Below are 17106 nucleotides of genomic sequence, written 5' to 3' on the forward strand. Positions count from 1 at the left end.
CATAAATCCCACACCTAATCTCTCTTTGCCTGCTGAAATAAGAATTTAGATTTCCCAGGAAATAATGTAGAAAATTTTAAATTGACCTCTCAAGTATTTATAAATTTCAAAAATATGGGTTGAGATGCATTTTTAATCTATAGCACTATCTAATAGAACTTTCTGCAGTGATAGAAATTATCTGTATCTGCACTATTTCACTGTGGTACCCATAGTTAGTGGCTAGCTTGAAACACAGCTGGTGTGACTTAGAAACTGAATTTTACATTTTACTTAATTAAAATATCCATGTGGCTAAAGGGTATCTTATTGGACAGCACAGCGGTAGAATATCCCTTGAATTTGATATATATGCCTTCAGTGGCGTTAAAGGTCCCTTCATTATTTGAAAGCAAAATAGACCACAATACAGTAAATTTAAAAAAAAATCTCTAAATATAGACGTAATGGTAAATACCTTCCCAACATTCTGAAGCATTCTAATTTTATAAAAGGGAAAAGAAAATCAACCCAATGATGAATTTAGTCATGGGTCTTCTCTTTTACATAGAAACCTGGATGTAAAATTTAATTTTCCTCAAGGAGTTTATGTGTTTTGACTTTTCAGCATTTTACACTGTATAATAAAATTTTGTATTTTTTAAAACTCTTTAATTTTGTTTACTGATGAAGAAAAGAGCAATTATAAAAAATTTCAAATAGTCATGGACAAAATGCAAATTTGACTTCTCACAATGGTTTCTCCTAAAACCCTAGGGTAGTAAGAGAATTAATTTCTCCTTCCCCATGCTGAACATGTACTATTTGAAAATCCCCCATGGTTGTACATGTTTCTGAGCTATTAATTACTACAGTATCTTTTTTTCTGAAAGGTTAGTGCTACTTACTGACTGGCCTCTCCATCTTTTATCGAGCAAAGCATTGCGCTTTGAAAGCATTTACCCCTTTAAAAGTCATTTCAATTGCATTTAAGAAACATCCATTATTATCTTTCCAAGGAATGTTATTTTTCACTGGGCGTTACAATACAATTAATCATCTTTGCCTGTCAAGAAGCCCAGACCTGATTAAATCAGTCAAGGACATTAAATTCCAGCTTTACTCACTCTGGTGACCATACCGACACTGAGTTGAGGAACAATTTGTGAAAGTATCATTTTGTTAAAATTGTATGCCTGTCTCTTTAAATCTAAAAAAAAAAAAAAATCCTTTCAGAAGCTGTAGAGAGAAGGTGCTAGAACTGTGTACGATCATGACTGGAAAGCAGGATCCCTCAGTGACTGCCGAATCTTCCCAGCACAAGATAGAGAGGCAGTCCAGCACAAGCCTACACTGGTTCTAGGCAGAACGATGATCCTACCGAACAGATCTCAAATAAAATTAAATTGAGAAAGCAGATCTTTCAAGGGAATGAGGCGGAGGCTCGCTTTTATGTTAAAAGCCACCAGCATCCTCCTTGCTAGACATGGACATGACATTTTTAAAGGAATTATTTGGTTACAGCGTTTTAAGCAAACTGTTCTAAGGAGTCTGTACATTGCCTTGTTTTTTCTATTCTTTTTTTCTTTTGCATATATGTAATTCTGGAGGTAAAGAAAAAGCCTGCCAGGGATTCAGAAGGCATCCCACTAGCGATCAGCTGACATTCCTAACTGAAGGCTGCAATGTGTTGCTTATTCATTTTGTACCGTGGGAGCTGCGGGGACTAGCAGAGAGCTAAACTATGCATTTCAAACAGCAGTGCTTGTGCAGAAAGAGGGGTGAGAGAGAGGCAGCCGGCGAGGAAAGAGCACAGCTGGACTTTCTCCTTGTTTTTATCCATTTCTGCAGGATCATGTATTCATAAGGGATGAGGCGGGCCACGGCGATCCCAGGCCTGAGCCGCGGCCTACCCAGTCAGTTCAGAGCCAGGCCCTCCACTACCGGAACAGAGAGCGCTTTGCCACGATCAAATCAGCATCTTTGGTAAGCAAACACCCCTCTACCCACCTTCCCTTCCTTCCCCTCCTCCCCATCTGGCAGCCTCTCGCCCTCCCTGAGCCTCTCTGGGCTTCATGGATGGGAGGAAAGGAGTCAAGAATGTTTTCTCCCTCCTAATAATTTTATTCATTTTAGAAAAAAATCTGTTGGCATAGCAACCTGATCTGAGATATTTTAGCATTGTCTACGGCATGGGAAAAAAAACCCTTTGTGTGTGTGTGTGTGTGTGTGTGTGTATTTATATATGCTGTATGTGCAAAATAAAAGGCCTTTGAGATGAAGTTGCTAGTCTGTCCAATTTTGTAGAAGCTATTTGTCTTTTCATTGAAATAATAATGCTAAAAAATATTTTAAAGGTATTTGGTGTGTGTGTGTGTGTGTGCAGAGCACTATGATTCTTTTTGTATAGATACCTGTGTGTATTGTGTACACACACATCAAAAGATAAAACACAATTTTTTAAAAATATATGGTTGCTGGCTAATGTATATAATTGTAGGAAATAAGGTACTTGCTTCCCAGGGATGGATTGCTGTTTCGTCTGGTTCATTCATTTATTTATTGCAACAATGGTAGTGGCTGCACTTCCCCGTTTAACCCCTGAAGAATTTCCTGGCACCGATAAAGCAAGAAGGGCTTTGTAGGAGATGGTAGGGATGGTTGTGGAAGAAAAGATACTGTAGGATCCTTCAGCATTTTTACTATTGCAAATGTGATTGCTGGATGCCCTTGTAGTAGCAAAAGGGGTGTGTGCTGGAAGAGTTAGTTTTCATGCCTCCGCCCCTTGGCCCCCCACGCGTGCGCGTGCGCACTCACACACACACACACACACACACACACACACACACACACACATCGTTTCATCCTTGGCACTCTAAACTCTCTTTAATGATTTGCTTCTGAATATCACTTCTCAGCCAAAAAATTATTGAAATATTAGTTGTTTTGCTCAAATTGATGTTAGAGGTCACATGGGCAGGAAGAGTTAGTGTACACTGCCTGGCTATTACATTTACAACCTATGATGACATCATCCAAGGCCGACCCAGAAATGATTATTTTTCTTGTCCTATTTTTAAAATCTGGTTTCCACTTTTATTTCTCAACTGTTTTAAAGCCTTCATTTATCTTTGGGATTGATAATGGTTTATAATTTTAAAAAACCCAAATATAAGGAAAATGGAAGTTAAAGCACCTACATATTGCTATGCCTGCTGCTGTCTAAAAGCAAGCAATTTAATTTAGACTGCTTACAAATAAACCTGGCTTTAAGTCCCTTTGTATAGAAGTTTCCTGTATTCTCTTCAATGGACAATTTTTCATTTTAAATGCATGCCATACTGTGTAATGGAGATCTTAAAATGTCCACTATGTATTTGCTAATGATTATTAAGCACCTACAAAGCATGCTTTTGAGTCTAAATAAAACATCATGAAATTATTGAATAATAAATACCTTCATACCATGATATCTGACAAAATAAGAAATATGGTGTGTTTAGAATATGACTACTTACCACTGACTCTTGTGAAACTTGTACCTTTATCCAGACCTGTGCATGTTGAAATGAGAGGAGAAATGAACAGCCACTGAGATTCAGAGCACCATAAGCAGGTTTTGAATGTGAAGCAGACATTGTATGTGGGTTTTCCCCCTCTGGGACAGGTTCTCTTCTTTTCTCACTTGCCACACCTGCATTCCCACATCATATATTCATGACCTCTCCTGCCGCCCAGGAAGATCACTACTGCCACGCCAGAATGGTCTCACGCTCACATTTGTGAACTCACCCAGGCTCCTCTGTGTGTATATCAGCCATCACAGTCTCCCTCTCTGTGAGTGATGAAAGCTGCTTCCCTACTAGGCTATCGCAGGGCCACGGGCAAAGTCCTCAGGTACCCCTCTGAATCCTACAGGCTTCGTAGTGCCCATCCAGAGAACAGCTGGGATCAGTCTCTCTGAGGGACTTTTGATTTGCTAAAAGGCCCCTGCACCTATATTAAGTTAAAAACAGAGTGGCTGATAGGCTGTTGCTGTAGCCACAAAATAAGGTGTTTCATGTGTAAAATCTTCTCCAAATGTGATGCTTTGGGAGTCACAGTGGGATTGATGCAAGTTTATCAGCATTCATTGGTATTTGTATTGAACAGTTTTTAGGGAGAAAAAAATTAATGAAACGGAAAAGTGGAATGGTTTTGAGTTGTTCCATGTCCCATTTTGGACAGTCTAACTGTTGGTTAAGATTAACAGTTGTGGATATTTTAATATATATTACTGAGTACTACAGTTCTACTACCCATCATATTATTTGTTTTAAAGGCTTATTCCAATAGGAATATATAAATCAGGGCACTGGAACATCAAAAAGAAGTATCTAATTTTTAAAAACTTATCTCAACCCTTATTGTTTTTCGTGGACCCCTGCTCAAATGTTACAGTCTACAATTACTTAAAATGACATAAAAGTAAGAACAAGATCATGGAAAAATGAAAGTCCAGGGCACTGAATAATCAAGTCATTGTTGAAAGCTCACTTCTTACAGTTAGTAGCAATACAATATTGATTTATTTATTTTGGTTTTACTCTTTCTTTATAACCTACTAGCAGAAGTGCTAACAAACCATAGAGTGATCCAAAAGTGAACAGCAAAAAGAAAAAGAATTTAGAAATTAGTTTTTCAATTACTAGATAATAAGTGATACGTGTATATTTTAAAGAGACTTGCAAACTGACAAAAAAATTGCAATTCCTCAAATTTTTTATATCAACCTACCTCTTCTACATAAACCTAAAAGAAGCCTAGCTCTGTGGTTTTTCCACTTATCATTTCTTTCTACATTGTGCTTTTTTTTTTTGCGGTACGCGGGCCTCTCACTGTCATAACGTCTCCCGTTGCGGAGCACAGGCTCAGCGGCCATGGCTCACGGGCCTAGTTGCTCCACGGCATGTGGGATCTTCCCGGACCAGGCCACGAACCCGTGTCCCCTGCATTGGCAGGCAGACTCTCAACCACTGCGCCACCAGAGAAGCCCTACATTGTGCTTTTGAATGGAGCTATTGACAAATATATTAAGCCAATGGGCTACAGGCATTTACTGCTGGTGTTTTTATTAGTTTGGCACCTTAAAACTGAGATTTTTTATGTTATTATGCACTGTTGCACAATTACATTTGTAACAAAGGACCTTCATACCAGAGGAAACCCTGAGGAAATTTTAGAATTGTGTGTGTGTGTGTGTGTGTGTGTGTGTGTGTGTGTGTGTATACATGTATATTTTAATAATTTAAGGGTAGAGATTATTGACCTTATTTTGAAAAATTAGGGAAAGGAAGGGCATTTCATGGAACCTCTTTTACTTTATCCTTTTTCTTCTTCTGTTTGAAAGTTCACATTGGGCTGATATGTTATATGAGGAAAGGAGTTGTTTATATAGTTCTTTGGAATTACTACTCATCTGACTTCTTGGGCTTTTGAGATGTGCCTTCCTTGGTTTTTTGTTGGTGGTGAATGGAGATCCTAACATTTTAATTAGATTAGTGACCCATGGGAGTGTTTTCAGCTATTGTTATATCTGATGTCATTTCCTAAAATTTCATAGTGTCCTGGGTCACCAGCACTTCCCATAGTAGATGTTACTATAGAGAGCACCAAGGCCATATCTATAAGACAGTTCAGCTTCTGACGTTTTAAAGGAATTCTCACTAGAATGCAGTGGTCTTACTACACATGTGAATTTACGTTAGAATGCACATTAGGGAGAGGGGCATGAAACTCTTAATTTCTAATACCAATAAAGCATGTAAGAGAAAATTATTATTGTTCTATCCATTCAAATATAGATTCTTTGGCTTTACCAGATTCAATAGAAAAGCTCATGTAAAAATGGAATCTTCACTTGCTTTGTAAAAATGTAACATAATCATTGAGCTAATTGTGAAATTGTATACCTAAATGAGTCTGATAGACAAGCATAAAAATATTAGAGCCTCAGCAGTAAGTGCTACTGTTTCAACTCTCACGTGCCCTGCTGTTCTGTTTCTAAATGCTTGAAAATGTGTTCTCTCCCTGAATAGTGTACCAGAGGCTGCTTATCAGAATATTGCATATCTCCTCTTTCCTTATTCTTGGCTTTTTAATCTCACTAAGATCATTGCTGATATTATTTTTCACTTGTGCTACTGCCCAACCCACATGACCAAAGTCTCTCAATAAACGTGTTGAATGAATAAATGAATGAATGAATGAATGAAGTGTCTTCCAGTCCTGTTATCACAGGAGAATTTGGATTTATAAGTGTGCATTTCAAAGTTGCTCATGTCAGTTTTTCTGTGTAAGGCAGAATTGCCTGGATCAGTCATTACTTTTATTATGAATTTAAAACATTTTTTCCCTAGGTGTTCTAAAGAGTGGAATGTCAGATTTCTGATGCCAGAATGTGACTCATTATTCTTTTTAAGAACTTGCTATAAATTTTATTTGTTCTAAGTGCTGAGGTAGCCAGTTTTATCATATGCATTATTTTGTTTCTTACACATAACTAATCTTATAAGTTGACTTTGATCTCTTAAGAGGGTAACATTATCAGCCACCCTCCTCCTCTTTTATCTTCAGTAAGTTGCTTATTAGCCTTCTAGTGCAGTGTTCTATACTTGGTAGGCATACAGTACACTTTGGATGAAGTGGTTTGTTTTAGGGCCAAATTTTGCTGGAATTAAGTAGGGTAGAATGCAATGGATGTAGAAACTTTCTGAAAAAAGTTCAGCCTTCCTTTATGGTTCTTTATTTTTATTTATTATTCCAGGTGTATGAAATAGTTAATTCAGAGTCTGAAATTATATATACTTGTAATCCACAACCTGGATATAAGTACAGTTTTATTGTTAAACTGGCCTTTCTCTTGGATCCACTTCTGGTCTATGTCCCCATCACCAGAAATGCTTAGTTGAGGGGGAACAGGAACCTATTACTCTTAGCTTGGCAGAAGAAGGAAACCAACCCATATAGAACACCTTGCTAGGCACAAGTGTTATCTCATCATAGCAATAGCTCCTCTTCAAGATTTTGAGAGACTTCAAGAAGTTATATGTAATTTGCCCAAGATCAGTTATATAGTGAGGGATGGAATGAGATTTGTCTCCTAGCAACCTACTAAGTGTGGCAAGATGATGCTGCCCATTTTTCATTGATCACATTTTTGAGACTACCATTGTAAAAGCCAGTCACTACATTTCTATAAGTTCCTCAAATTTTTAGAGTTATTCAGTTTGTAATTTAGACTTAACTCGCTCCAGCACTCACTTTTTTGGGTGTTTGATTTCCTCTATTACTTTTTAACAGAAAGCTTCATTTCTTTTCTGCCTTGGTGATGTGAATTTCCTCAGGCAATTCAAGAGCCTAGGGCCTTAGTTCAAATCCCAGGCTTTATAAAAATTAAAGAGGTAAATTACATGTGAAAGCACATTGTATAAACCATAAAGCATGATTAAAATCATGAGCTATTTTTAATTCTGTTGACCAAATAGCATATTCATAAGCCATGAAGTATAAACTTAAAACACACATGGAGAAAAAAATACACATGGTATACATAACTGTATAATAATATATTTTTATATATTTCATGTTAGACTTCATGAGCAAACTGTTGTTATACTTTTATTTAAATTCATCTATCTAGCTTGAGCGTGGAATTCTAAAACTCAGTATCTCTAAATGTACCTAAAAAGACAATTACTTTGAAACTTGGAAATTATAGTTGTAACAAATGAGAGGTGATATATTACGAGTTTAAGAAAGTGATTATCCAAATTATGGGAAGCATTCTCATTTACAAGCAAAATGTCTCTCCTGGCATTCAGTGCTGTACAATGATAGCATGGTGAGCTTGTATTTTGTCTCTGCCACATGCTTGTATGATCTGGTATGCGGTAGGACCACCCTCTTCACAGGGACTCACCCACCAATTAGGATAGAAAATGTTCTTGACACAAGTCATTTCCATTTTATCTTGGGGCTGCCTGGTTTAAGGAAATGGCCATCCTGAGGATATTTTATGGACCACAAGCCAGTCAAACATTCTGCCAGCAAGTTTTAAATGTGTCATGATGGCTGTAGAGTGTGCCGTGCCTCAGCTTTGGGAATCTGATTAAAGAAGGGATGCTCAAATAAGAAAAAATAAATTTATGGGTAAAACACGTCTCAAACCCATTACCCAAGAACAGACACTTTACTGCCATATTTGTCTGAAAAAGAAGTGAATGCAAAAAGGACTAAATGGTATCCTTTCTGTGATTGGAATGTTTTTTCCCTGTAATTAAACTTCAGAAAGACACAAGTATAAGAAAGTGAAACACATGCATTGTTTCAAACTACTTCCTCCTTAAATCATGAAATAAGTACTTTAAAAAAAACGTTATAATGATGACAAAACATTATTATTTTCTGTAGAGTTTTAGGTGCCTCTTTGGTGATACTATCCCTTTTTTTTTTTTCTTTGTCTTGAAATATCTTCTGTTCTTACTCCTCATCCTTAAAGAAGATTGTCCTTTAGAAAAGAGAAATGAATATAAGAAACCTAGTGTTAGGTTCAGCTGGAAAGGTTTCAAAGTTCGGCTTATGTTTAATGGTATACTTTGATAATACTATCCAGTTACAGAATAGTACTCTCTTGATAGTAAGGACTCAGTCTAGTATGCAGGGATACCCTCTAAAAAGAGCAAAGAAACAAACTGTTCTTTGTACAAAATGCACTTTGACCCACAAACTGAAAATAGTAGAAAGAATTAATAGGAGCATGAAAATTTCCAGTAAAACTTGTTTGAGGGTTAGGTTGGGGAGAAGTGTCTTATAGTAGTAGATCAGAGTGACTGAATTACTTAGTGTAAAACAAAACTAAAGTGATAATTGTGTAATTAAGGTTTTCTACTAAAATAGGGATGATTAGAAGGAAGTGAACAGGACAATAATGAGGGGTTGTAAATTAAAGGAAGGACTGGAAAATCGGAAAAGTTTTAATAGAAAGAAACAGGAGATGCCGAAATTTACATTTGCAATCTTCAGTTTGTTGGATATTCACTTGAGAATGGATTAAGGAAAAATTACTAAGAAAAGAAACCATCTGGGGCTTCCCTGGTGGCGAAGTGGTTGAGAGTCCGCCTGCCGATGCAGGGGACATGGGTACGGGTTCGTGCCCCAGTCCGGGAAGATCCCACATGCCGCGGAGCAGCTGGGCCTGTGAGCCATGGCCGCTGAGCCTGCGTGTCGGGAGTCTGTGCTCTGCAACGGGAGAGGCCACAACAGTGAGAGGCCCGCGTACCGCAAAAAAAAAAAAAAAAAAAAAAGTAACCATCCAAAAATCATAGAAATCTTTTCTCCTCTTTAGGAGACCATGGGAGTGTATATAATTTGTTAATATCACTTTTGTGGGGAAGGGGAGGAAGGAGACAGATGATTTAAAAGGAGAGAGCTCGCTCTCACTCTCGCTCCGTTCATGTTAAGAATTGGAAATAAATCTTCTTCAAACTATTTTAAAGGATATTCAAGATTCCTACGACTGTTAGAGACATGATCTTTAAAAAGAAACAAATAAGCAATATGCTATAGTGCAGCACTTCCCAACCAGAGGGATTTTGCCCACCAGGGGACATTTGGCAATGTCTACAGACATTTTTTTTTTAGACTTTTAATTTATTTATTTATTTATTTTTGGCTGTGTTGGGTCTTCGTTTCTGTGCGAGGGCTTTCTCTAGTTGCAGTGAGTGGGGGCCACTCTACATCGCGGTGCGCAGGCCTCTCACTGTTGCGACCTCTCTTGTTGCGGAGCACAGGCTCCAGACGCACAGGCTCAGTAGTCGTGGCTCATGGGCCTAGTTGCTCCGCGGCATGTGGGATCTTCCCAGACCAGGGCTCGAACCCGTGTCCCCTGCATTGGCAGGCAGATTCTCAACCACTGCGCCACCAGGGAAGCCCGACATTTTTAATATTGTCTGACTTGGGATGTGCTACTGGCATCTGGTGGGTAGGCCAGGGATGCTGCTAAACATCGTACAATGCACAAGATAGCCTCTCAAAACCAAGAATTATCTGGCTATTGTCAGTAGTGCCAGGGTTGACAAATCCTGGGTGTAGTGGAAATAGCATGGCTCTGGAATCTGACAGAAATGGGTCTGCATCTAGCTCTAATCCTTATTAGCTATGTGACCTTCAGGGTATACATTATGATATATCAAAAATGTGTAAGGGGGCTTTCCTGGTGGCACAGTGGTTGAGAGTCCGCCTGCCGATGCAGGGGACACGGGTTCGTGCCCCGGTCCGGGAAGATCCCACATGCTGCGGAGCGGCTGGGCCCGTGAGCCATGGCCACTGAGCCTGCGCGTCCGGAGCCTGTGCTCCACAATGGGAGAGGCCACAACAGTGAGAGGCCCGCGTACCACCAAAAAAAAAAAAAATGTGTAAATATATTTTGGCTGAATGAATATATTAATTCCCTTAAGTCTCAATTTCTTCATCTATAAAACGGTGGCGTTAACACCTACCTTATGAGTGAATAGACTGCATAAGTGAATGAGATGGTTTGTAAGATTAGAGATAATATAAAGAGTACCCAACTCAGTGCCTGGTACATGTGAGTGTTCAGGAAATGGTAATTAAATTGATGGTGACAGTGAGAAATAAAATTATGCCAGAGGGTCCTTCTGCTTTGCCTGAAAGTTTCTCTTCCACGAATCTGGTTACCTGAGTTCTGTTCCCCAACCCAAATCAGGTTACACGACAGATCCATGAGCATGAGCAGGAGAACGAGTTGCGGGAACAGATGTCAGGTTATAAGCGGATGCGGCGCCAGCACCAGAAGCAGCTGATCGCCCTGGAGAATAAGCTGAAGGCTGAGATGGACGAGCACCGCCTCAAGCTACAGAAGGAGGTGGAGACACATGCCAACAACTCGTCCATCGAGCTGGAGAAGCTGGCCAAGAAGCAAGTGGCTATCATAGAAAAGGAGGTCAGTATGCGCACACATGCCCTCCTGCCACAGCCAAGCCAAGCCTGTTCCAGTCCGTAGCATCCTGCGAGCTGGAGGCGGGAGTGGTGTGCTTTTTGGGGATGGAGAGACAGTACTGCTTTGGGGAAGGGGGTCCAGGTTTTATGGGGCTACTTAAAATTGTCATTAAAAGTTAAGAGAGTAACTGAAAGTATATATTGCATTCTTGTCCATTCAGATATATTCTGAGCATCAGTCCCCTGATGGGGGTGTGATACACATAAAAAGAACCAACATGCTTCTATCCTATGGAAACTTGCACCACTCAGGTCTGTTACTGTGCCTGCCTCACCCACAGTCCTCTTCAAAAGAAAACTGCTCTACAAATAGTCCCTTTTAGTGGCGATAATCCCTGCCTACAGCTGATTGGACTAGGGATGGGCACCTGACCAATGGCAGCAAGTAATTGATCTGGCTACTGCTTGGGTCTTCTAGGGACCATCTCTCTTTCCCATCCAGGTTCTACTAATTTTAAAAACAGACAAGAAGGTAATGGAGATTGAGTCAAAATATCACTTTATTACTGATAAATATTAGATAGGAGAAGTGATTTATATCTGAATGGAAACAGGTCTAATAATACCGAAGAAAATTAAACAGACTTGCCCACCTAGGCACTGGCAGTGCTAAACCAGTCGCCTTCCCCATCCCCACCCCCGATGAGACTTACATAGTATGGAAAAGCAGGGGTGAATTTGTGCTCCCTGGGGATGGAGTGGCTGGGGACAGGGTGCCAGGAGTGTTTCAGTAATTACTCTCTCTCTCTCTACGTGGAAGGAAACATCAGAATTGTAGAAGCATTCCCCCAAACAGCCATCAACCTATGAGGCAGTCTGGCATGTAAACCTCTGCCCAAACAGGGGTGATGTTGATTAAATAAACCAGTCAGAGTCTTTCCTGGGAAGTTGATTTGGTAAATATGTGGAAAGAATTGTTCATAATGGAAAAGTTGTTGATAATAGAAGCTAAAGGTGAAAAGATCCATAGAAAGAACCATAAAGCAGACTTCTCTCTCTGTTCCCGAAGTAGCTCATCGTACATATGTGCTTCGTCTAGATGGTTCCCTGAAACTTAGATTTGGTTGCTTTCTTTTGATTGGGTCATCTTTTGTTTGGTCTGTTTTCTATCCATTTAGGAGCCCCCAAAATGTCCTGATATCCAACTATTGTGGATTATAGCAGATGCCTCGGGAAGCAAAATGTCATTAACTTTGCCTATTATACTAAAGATGACCCCATTCAAAAATCTGATAGTTGAAATAACCAATTAGAGAGTTAAATTCTTGGAAAAAAACTGGCCAGTCATCGTTATTTATCCATTTTTATAATTTAACCCTTAGGCCACCAACAATATGATAAAAATCTTTTATTATAATCCTTAGTTCACCTTTCATACCATGTATTTTGTATGTGTTCAATAAAACATGTTTATGGTTTACCTTCATGTTTTTCCCATAATTGGGAATATATTTTTCACTGGTAAAAATTTCAATTTTTTTTTTCTTGTCTGTTTAAGATACAGGAGAATCAAAACAGGCATTTACTTATCTGTGTTTTCACTGTTTGTTCAAAAATACTTTTGCACTCTTTTAATGCATTCGAGAATATAGACAGCTGAATTCTGTATGAAGAACAATTCATCCTATATTACATTTGTTATTTTATCAGGCAAAGGTAGCTGCAGCAGATGAGAAGAAGTTCCAGCAACAGATCTTGGCCCAGCAGAAGAAAGACTTGACAACTTTCTTAGAAAGTCAGAAGAAGCAATATAAGATTTGTAAGGAAAAAATAAAAGAGGTAAGAATACCGATAGTTTGTAGTCATCAAGTTGCCATTAGAACAGCTGGAACTTAAAATTGCTTCGTCTTACATTGTGATCAATAGTGTAACCCATTGATTCTCAAACTTTCCAGTAGAATCACCTGAAGTGGTTATTAAAACAGATTGCTAACCTACCACTAAATTTTCTGATTCAGTGGATCTGGGGTGAAGTTTGAAATGTGCATTTCTAACAAATTCCCACGTGATGCTGATGGCGCTGGTCCACGCACCACACTTCAGAAACCATTGATTGGCCTAACTCTAAAGTATTCTTGCCTACTTCTGGTTTGTCCTCCACACTTCAGCCAGTGGTCTTTTCAAACCATGAGTCTTATCATATCACTTCATGATTTTAATATTCATTGGCTTCCCATTGCTCTTAGGATAGATCAAAATACTAGAAGTTCATATGTGGTCAGCTACCTGCCTCCCCTCCACTCTCGTCTCACACCAACATTCCCCCCACCTGCTTACCCCGCCCCTGACTTAGTGCTGCTTCTGCCACTGTGGTCGCTTTTGGCTCCTCAAACGCATCAAGCTCTGACCTTCTCCACCGTCTTTGCTCTCACTCTTCCTTCCACCAGGGTGCTCTCCCCACCCCCACTTCCAGTCCCTTCCCAACCTCCTTGTAAGACTAAGGATTGCTTATTAGTACCATAACTTAAATTTCACTTCCCCAGGGAAGCCTTTGCTTGACTGCCTTGACCAAGACAGGTGCTTCTGGTTTTACAACACTAATTTTCAATCATATATATATGATTGGAAAATATATATATATATATATATATATATATATATTTTTTTTTTTAGTGATTATTTGAGCTATTTTACCCTACTTGACAGTAAGCAGTCAGAGAAAAGACCATGTCTTTTTTTTTTTTCTTGGCTCATGACTGTATCCCTGTGTCTGGTACATGTGAATATTTGATAAATGAGTGACTAATTCTTGAATGTTTGGTTGACGACCTCTAGTGGACTTAGAGAGTCCCCTTGAAGAATTGCAGTTTGATCTTAAAGCTCAAATTTCTTCACTTCTCCTTTTACCAGTACTTACAGGTGAATTGCCTGCAGTTCCATAGACTTTCCTCCTCATGAGACTTAGGACTTCTTATTTGTGGACTAGTAGTGTGTTAAGGTTTAATAGCATTCAGATGGGACATTGATTTAATGTATGAAATCATTCATTTGAGCTCATATTCTAAGTTAACAATATGGGACTTAGCAAGATTCCTCTCCAATTCTTTTTTAATTAGGAAGTGAAAGCAAGCGGGTTGGGGTGAGCCTCAGGATCTTTTGCCCTGCCCAGATGAATCACTGGTAATTGTTGGAACAAACAGAAATTTGTATCTGCTCCGCACTGCCAGAATGGAAAGAATCTCTGACACTGTAAGGTCTAGAAAACCAGGTTGTAGAGAAAAATAGCCAAACCAAGAAGATTCACATGCTCTCCATTTTCTTTTAGTTATTGTTTGATCTTGATGATTATATCATAATAGAAAGATGTTGCTGGATCACAGAGATAACCTTGATTTTTCAATAAGAAATTTTGGAATTTTCTCAACTGAAGATTTTCTTATTTCTAACTCTATGTGTTCACTCATGCTCTGGAGGCCATACTTTATGGCTGCAGCCACTATTTTGAGCATTTGTACCACTAAGGTATTTGGAGATTTGCATGAACTCCATCTTTAGAAGGTTTTCCCGCAGAACAGCATTCAAAAGTCCCCACTCTGTCCTCAGGAATAGGGCTATTTTTGGTTCACCATACTCAGTTTTATGAGTTTTAGAGACCACAGGCCTAAATGTATAAGACCGTCAACATGCTCATGGAGAAAAACAAGCCTACAGCCAATTTAAGATCGCCTTTATAAGCCTTTCTATGCAAAGCTAGTATTACTCCTTATGAAGTAAAGCTTAGTTCAGACTATTGAAAATGGCATGTATGTTTAGATATTGATATAAAAGATATCGTCCTTGGGATGACAAAACAATATCCGTTACCCCTACTGTTGATAGATGACAGGGGCGTGGGCAATACAGAATGATGAATGGTCCAGAAATTTATCCTTGATTTTGGAGTGAATTTTTATGATCGTATTTGAATTTGGGTGTGCAACACAGTGGTTAATGCCAGACCTAGGATTAAAGTCACAGCATCAAGAGATGAGTCCGCCAGCCTTCCTGTGCTGATCCCAGCTTACTCCGTGCTGCAGACAGCTCTTGCTCTCATTGATTCTAATATTTCACTTGAGATTTCACTGGAACAGCAAAGTTGAATGCTGATTTACAAAGACTTCTTCGCTAAGTGCAAAAACAATCTAAGTAGTGTGTGATGGCCACATCACAAAACATCAAGTAAAATAGCTATTAGTAATTAAAGGAGATTTCAACTGAGTAGTTAACCAAGTATTATAGGTCCAGCTTGTGGGTGTGAACAGTATGAACAAAGAAGGGTGCCCTGTACTTTCTCTAAAAGTGGTCTTCTTACTTTCCCCATAGACTAACATCTTCTTAACCGTTCTGATTTATTGCTTTCTTCCCTTTACCCATATGGTCTGAAACAATTATGAACTTTCTCCTTTTGAAAATATAGGTGGTGTATTTACCCTCTAATATCAAATAAAGAATGCTCATTCCTGAAATTCAAACTAGTGACATTTGCAGCATTACCTCCTGTCTGTGACATCTGCCTACTTCTCTCCATCTTGTCACCACCTCCTCTGTCTAAGCCCCGATCGTCTCTCGCCTGGACCTTTGCAATAGCTTCCTAGCTGTCTCCGTGGACGTGCTCTTGCCTCCTTCATCCTGTTCTCCATGTGGCAGCCAGAATCGTCCTTTTCGAATACGCCTCGTTATGACACCCCCACACGTATATAAAATGCGTTTCCCCTGTGCCAAAACTCAGCGCCCTTGACCTGGCCTGTAAGGTCCGGTAACGGTCCTGCCTGTCTGTCCAGCCTCATCTCATGTCATGCTGCACCACCCACCCTGGCCTCCTGTCGGTTCCTTGATCGTACCATGTTTCCATTGACCCACCCGAAGGGTTTTGCTCAGGCTGTTTTCTCTGCCCGGGGTATTCTTTCCTCTCCTTTCTCGCTGGTTAATTCCTACAGATTTTTCAAATTTCAGCTTAGCTGTTAGCAAGATCAAATATTTTTTATTCAGCATCCTTTGAACCAAGTACTTCAGCTGCACGGTAGTTATCACGGTAATCTTCAGTTCGTTTCTGTGGTTCTTTGATTGATTTTTGATTCTAGACTGTAAAGCCCCATGGTGGCAGATACCATATTCTTTTGCTCACCATTGTATCCTTGTGCCTTGCACAGTGCCTGTTGCACAATAGGAACTCAATAAGTGTGTGTTGATTTAATGAGTGAGCTCATAATTTCTGAGCATGAGAAGCCAAAGACATGAAAACTAACAAGTCTCCTTCTCAACTGATAAGAAAAAAGGGAGGTGGGGGGGAGTGTGTGTGCAACACCAAGCCTTTCTGACCTTACATTCTCAATTGCTTTCAAAATAATTTAATCTGCATTGCAATGAGCTATTATATTTCTTTTTGCCTGATGAGACTGGCATGTTTTTTGGGGTTTTGTTTTTGTCTGCTTTTGTAAAGGAGATGAATGAGGACCATAGCACACCCAAGAAAGAAAAGCAGGAGCGGATATCCAAGCATAAAGAGAACTTGCAGCACACACAGGCTGAAGAGGAAGCCCACCTTCTCACTCAGCAGAGACTGTACTACGATAAAAACTGTCGTTTCTTCAAGAGGAAAATAATGATCAAGCGGCATGAGGTGGAGCAGCAGAACATTCGGGAGGTATTTATTTTGTTCATAACCACTGTCACTGACTTAAAAAGCAGTAAGCTTTGTGAGGACCATGACCATGTCTGTCTTGTCCGTTCCTATATCCTTAACCTGTACAGGCATCAGTGCAGTCTGTGCCAGACTCAAAGTAGGTACACAAAAGTGCCAGGGAATGAATTTACCACTGATAAGAGAAAGCCCATTTATAGAACAAGGAATCAACCTTTTCCAAGTAAATGTAATAGAATTTTCTCGAACACCTATTATAAGCCATAGCATGCAGTGGAGAATCAAAAGAAGTAGAATAGAGAATTTTTGCTTTTAGCCTGTTCGTCAAAGACTTGCGTTTTTGTGACTCGACTCTCCATGAAACACTTAAATAACATAATGGTGCTCTACAGTTATGTTAATTCATTCCGTCATCCAGCACTTACGAGTGCCCTCTTTGTGCCAGGCAC

General features: G+C 39.4%; 1 protein-coding gene across 2 annotated transcripts in view; it reads left to right on the top strand.

The window, feature by feature from the left end:
* The window catches only part of TAOK3 (TAO kinase 3), a 187106-nt gene that overhangs the window by 152191 nt on the left and 17809 nt on the right, over window positions 1–17106 (top strand). For both annotated transcript variants that reach the window (XM_060028083.1, XM_060028084.1), the window contains 4 exons: window positions 1831–1965; window positions 10745–10981; window positions 12688–12816; window positions 16457–16660. In XM_060028083.1, coding sequence (XP_059884066.1) covers window positions 1831–1965; window positions 10745–10981; window positions 12688–12816; window positions 16457–16660 — 705 coding nt within the window. The remainder of the gene's footprint in view (window positions 1–1830; window positions 1966–10744; window positions 10982–12687; window positions 12817–16456; window positions 16661–17106) is intronic.

Source organism: Delphinus delphis, chromosome 13, assembly GCF_949987515.2.
Source record: "Delphinus delphis chromosome 13, mDelDel1.2, whole genome shotgun sequence".
Classification (NCBI taxonomy): Eukaryota; Metazoa; Chordata; class Mammalia; order Artiodactyla; family Delphinidae; genus Delphinus; species Delphinus delphis.